The sequence below is a fragment of the Helianthus annuus genome, chromosome 16 (assembly GCF_002127325.2).
Source record: "Helianthus annuus cultivar XRQ/B chromosome 16, HanXRQr2.0-SUNRISE, whole genome shotgun sequence".
NCBI lineage: Eukaryota > Viridiplantae > Streptophyta > Magnoliopsida > Asterales > Asteraceae > Helianthus > Helianthus annuus.
In genome coordinates this window covers 12499218-12504598 of record NC_035448.2, presented here as the reverse complement: position 1 = coordinate 12504598, position 5381 = coordinate 12499218, and the positions used below count along the sequence as shown (strand labels likewise).

Genomic DNA, 5381 nt, shown 5'->3' with positions numbered 1-5381 from the left:
ATGTTTATTGAGAAATATGAATCCCACTCAATTTCACTCATCCACGAGACATCATCAACCCAATCGCTGGTTTTGGGATCATCAACATGTCTTTTTGTTGGGTATATTGTAGGCTCGTCGTTAGGTATCACATTACCGGTAGTGTATGTATCAAACCCAAAGGGTTCACCCTTGGGCACTACACTTGGCTCCATCTTGACTGTAGGTTAACACTAGGCTCGTTTTTCGGTATTGCTCGCGCCATAGGCTTCACATCGGGTTCCACCTTTGGGGTCGAACAAAAACTACTTCTCTTCCCGCGGGGGTGCCCATCACTAGTAAAAATCTTCCTAAGCGTATGTATGGGCATAGGGGTAGAGGGGTTGTTTCAGGAATATCGCCAACGCTCACTGGAGTCGATGCATACTTTCGAAGTCTCTTCCCGACATTAATGAACTCATTTTTTCCAGGCATGAGATCGATCGCCTCAACATCCAGAACTTTGGAAACCAAGCATGGCCTCTTGTGCATTGTTATGATTTGTGTGTGATGAGTAGTTAACAATGCTTTGGGGATATACACATTATGTATGCTGAAACTATTTATAATGAAAAAAAATAAACTTTGGGGGTGGATGGTGGTGATTAGATATGAAAGTAAATGACAAATTAAATGCATCACCAGATAAAAAGGAGAAAGTAACAAAAAGATACATCTTGTTGTATGTATTCTATAAAAATGTATCTACAACTTGACCATGTAAAAAGTTGTTACTTTATCCAGATATGTTATCTCTTTAAGAAAAAAATGGATTTGTTTTGTAAAAAAAAACATACAAAAAAAAACTACAAACTACTATATGTGCTTAGATTTTTTTTATTACTGGTTTTTGTAACGAAATGGGTCATTTTCTAACTAATTATATACGTAGGATGGATGTAACGTCCAAAATATGTAACATGGTATAAACAAAACCAAAAAATCCATAAGATAGAAAAATCTCAGATTCAACACAACAAAAATCTACAAAAATCTCAGGGAAAAAAATGTAACATGGTAAAAACAAAACCAAAAAATCCATAGCATAGAAAATTCTCAGCTTCAACCAAACATCAACAAGTACATACTAACGAAAATGTCATTAGCATACTAACAAGGATAATCCAACTAAGTACCACCTATTTTTTAATCTCAACAAACAATGCAAAAACCTCAACAAACAACGTTTACTTCTCACACAAACATTGTGGATATCATTTCATAATGCAACTGATCAATTAAACCATAGTCATTAAACTGAAAACCATACTACATACCAAACCCACATACATCCTAACATGAAAACATATGCATGTGCATCGATTTTCAGATAATCTACACATGCAAACATGTGCATGTACAAAAGGCAGCCCAAAAAATACAAAAGGGATGATCAAAGTTTAGTTGCGCTCCAATAAAATGGAGACCAAAAAGCTGGCGTCATAAAAGTTTTCAAAACACGCACAACACACACATCAACATAAATACAAAATCAAGTGGACTCCTGACTCGCAGAGCTGGAGTCCTCATCCTCGTTACCCGATTTATTCTTGTTCTTCTTTTTCTTGCAATTTCTTGAATCATGCCCAGTTACGTACTTCATACAGGTTCGGCAAAGCCTGGGTGTTTTGGGAGGTTTGACAGCAGAGTTGCTCGTTCCATCCTAAGATGCTCTAGACAATCGTCGACGTTTGCTGCATCCTTTGTTCCTGATCCCGTCTGGATTGTTGAGAGTTACGTCCCCATCTAAAGAAACACCAAGCAATTCTTCAACAGCAGCATAGTTATCATTGTTGGCTTCGTCATCAACTGGTCCTCCATTTAGTAACTTGCATTTCAGTTCCTTTATCTGCTCAGTGAAAGAAGAAATTCCTCCAACATCACTTCTTAATGCGTCTACACATTCGGTTACAATCTCAAGAATCTGACTTCTCGCAGCAGCTTGTGGACGGGTGTCAATGCCATATCGACTCTCAATAGAAAATAAATTTTTAGGAAGCACGTCCCTAGTCCAACGCTTAACAACAAACTGGGTCGGGATTTTTTCAATATTGTTTACCCGGTAAACACAAAAAAAGTGCCTACCCAGATATCCAATACGGATGAAGTTGTTGCATGAACAAGAGACCGACTGGTTTCTCAACTCAAGTTTAACCTACAAAATCACCAAAACACATTATTAAGCTTCTGTGAAAAAAAGCATAATAAAAGCTTAAACAAAAGATGCCACTATAAGGATACAACAAGTTACCGTGAATGTATTGGTTGCATTGTTTCGTTTGTCCAACTGATTCACATAGTAAACACAAACATCATCACAATCCTCCGTGTTTACAATGTAACAAAACAACTTCCCCTTGTATATCTCCTTTCTTACTTCTGTGAAAATTGCATGTGTATACAACTCAAAAGCATGCTTCTCAATAGCTAAGTCAGTAGTGTCCATGAATACACTAGATGAAGTTTTAAACTCTGCAACACGTTGCCTGTAACGCTGATTGTCTATCCTAGTTTTGTAAAATAACATGAACTGAACTAGTGTGTTAGCGCTAGAAGAGTTGACCTTGAAGCTTGAGTTAGAGCTTTCACATCTTGATGTAGTCTTCATCAGACAACACATTGGGATATCACGGAAGTAGGCAGGTACCCATTGGTCCCTAATTGAGTACATGTCATTCAACCAGTCGTGATCTTGTAACCCATATTCCTCCATCAAAAGTTGCCAACGCGTCTCAAATGTAGATGGCTTCATGTGAATACTCCATACCAAACGATGCATCAATGCTCTTAGCTCAGAGTTTTGTAACAGGTCTCCAGTAATCTATAAAACTGTTAAGAAAATGTAACAAAAAAAAACTTCTCAAAAGAGATTCATAAATTAATAAAACCTTGGTGGGAAGTTTCTTCATAATATGCCACATGCAAAGGCGGTGCCGAGAGTCTGTGAAAACCTCTGAAATGGCAGCTTTCATTGAAGGCTCCTGGTCCGTCAGAACTAACTTTGGTTGCTTCTTGTGTGCCTTCAGAAATGATTCAAGTAACCACTTGTAAGACTCAGTGGTTTCATTGAATAGCAAGCCAGCACCGAATGTCACACATTGTTTATGACTATCAACGCTAGCGAAAGGAACAAAAATCATGCTGTACCTGTGCGATGAAGAAAATAAACAAAAGTTAATAATATGTTAAAGGGAAAAAAAGTGCCACTTTGCAAAACCTTACTTGTTAGTGTGATTAGTCGCATCAAAAGCTAACACGTCCCCAAACACCTCATAGTTTATCTTGGAAATTTCGTCTGCCCAAAAAATCGATCTCAATTGCCCTTTCTCAACCACAAACTCATAGTAAAAGTCTGGTATGCTCTCAGATCTTTCTTTGAGACGATCTATAACAAGTTGCGCATCACGGTCACCAATATAAAGCCTAACCGACTGGCTCCAGTTCTTAAAATCAGTTGGCGTGCCACGTACGTTGTGATGTCCACCCATCAGGGACACTAAAACTCTGTGAGAAACAATTGGACCAATTCTGTTCAAAATCATGTTATGGATAAACTGTTTGGATGCAAAGGGTAGTTTCCTTGAAATCCTACTTAGGTCATGATTAAACCACTCAACAAACGGATGATTATGGTGCTCATGGAACCCTACCACTGTGCACATAGAGCTGCCCTCACAAAACTTAACCAGTATACTAGCCTTGCAATCTGTCACTGTGAAATTACTTTGCCTGATAGTCAAGGTTGACTGCTCCAAAGTATCAGTTTTACGCTTAATCTGTGGTTATGAATATTTAGTGCACCTTATGTACTGGTGAGTGACAAACCCCTTCCATCTCTTGGTTTGCCCCTTACGAATAGAAAACCCAGAATACACAGCATAGTCCTTGTACATACTGAACACATCCTTCCACATTTCATATACACAACCAACAACAGGCTTTAAAACAATAGGAACATTAGGACACCACATTCTAGTGCCATTGGGTGTGTGGTGAACATAAAATTCCTCGTCCGCATGAACACCTACAAAAAAGGTATTGTTTAATAAATTTTAACATGTATAGGTTAAAAAACAAATTTACTTGTAACATGAAACCTAACAAACTGATGCATATTACTGTATTCTCAAATACAACTTTAATACGTTTTCCAAAAATGCAAAGAAAACGTGGTGGTACATTTTTTTGATGTCGCCAAAAAGTGTAGATGCTGGTGCATTTTTTTTATGTAAACCAAAAATGTAATCTCGAATGTTTTCCCCTTCCAAAAAATATAAAAACTTAATACAAGTGTAACGACATGTTTTTACCTTCTACAAAATATAAAAGCTTGTTTCATAAAAATAAAAAATAAAAATGGTTACACTTGTTTTTTCCTTGTAAAAGTTTACCACATTTTCAACCAAACTAACTAAAACATCATCTGTTTTTTTTCCTCCTCTACCAACAAAATAATAATAATAATAAGAATAATAATAATAACAACAAACTACAAACATTAAAACTAGGGGTGTTACAATAACCCTATAGATAAAAATTCATGGTTTCACATAAACAATGACCTGTGGATAACAACTGTGTAAAAGTACAATTCTGAACACCATCTTCATCATCATTTGTGCCATTTTGATTCAGAAGTAAGGATACACATAAAAAAAAACAAAAAAATTAAGCAAGAAGAATCCAATGAAAATCTAAACAACAAATCCTTAATTTACACAACAGAAAAAAAAAAAAAACAAAAAAAATGAAGCAAGAAGAATCCAATGAAAATCTAAACAAGCATTTAAAGCTGTACATTTAATAAAACAGAAAAAAAAATTACCACTCACCTAGAAACTCTGAAGAAATAGGTTTAGGATCTTGTGTAACTATACTCTCACCCAATGCATCTTCATCTTCATTAAATGCAAAATGAGGTGAAAGATTATGTGGGACAACATTTAAAGGTGAACCAGGATGATCATTGAGTGTCCCCGTACCACCGGCAATAGTCCGAGGTTGTTGGCTATTCGAATCAGCCATGTTAAATGCAAAAACTCTTCAATGGTGAGTAAGGTTTCTTTCTTTCACTCCACTCTCTGGTTCGAATAAATGAGATGTGAGTTTAGAGATATGATTATCTAAAAAGAACAAAAGAGAAGATATTAGAAAGATGCGAGAGATACACAAGTACGATTGTATTAATGAAAAGGGTGATAAGAAAAAGCAAAGTTGAAAAGTCTACACAAGTACAATTGTATTAGTGAAAAGGATGACAAGAAAAAACAAAGTTCAAACGTGTGCAGACACATCACATAATCTCAAAAGGTAAGAAAGAAAATGACGATCATGCCCTTATTTCCTCTCAATCTAAATTCAAA

General features: G+C 36.3%; 1 protein-coding gene across 1 annotated transcript; it reads right to left on the bottom strand.

The window, feature by feature from the left end:
* Nucleotides 1–1681: 1681 nt before the first annotated feature.
* LOC110918961 (protein FAR1-RELATED SEQUENCE 5-like) lies at nucleotides 1682–5043 on the bottom strand. The gene is made up of 6 exons (XM_022163237.1): nucleotides 4851–5043; nucleotides 3844–4042; nucleotides 3241–3546; nucleotides 2907–3165; nucleotides 2270–2839; nucleotides 1682–2173 (listed from the first exon to the last, which is right to left on the bottom strand). Exons 1-6 carry the CDS (start codon nucleotides 5041–5043, stop codon nucleotides 1682–1684), a joined length of 2019 nt encoding a protein of 672 aa, XP_022018929.1.
* Nucleotides 5044–5381: the final 338 nt, after the last annotated feature.

What these genes read in the sequence shown, in the direction of transcription:
- LOC110918961 (XM_022163237.1), bottom strand. Translation starts at nt 5,043, where the DNA reads ATGGCTGATTCGAATAGCCAACAACCTCGGACTATTGCCGGTGGTACG. An exon ending in TGAAGAAACTTCCCACCAAG is followed by an intron (nt 2,840 to 2,906) that starts GTTTTATTAATT and finishes ACAGTTTTATAG; the next exon opens with ATTACTGGAGACCTGTTACA. An exon ending in ATGCAACCAATACATTCACG is followed by an intron (nt 2,174 to 2,269) that starts GTAACTTGTTGT and finishes GTGATTTTGTAG; the next exon opens with GTTAAACTTGAGTTGAGAAA.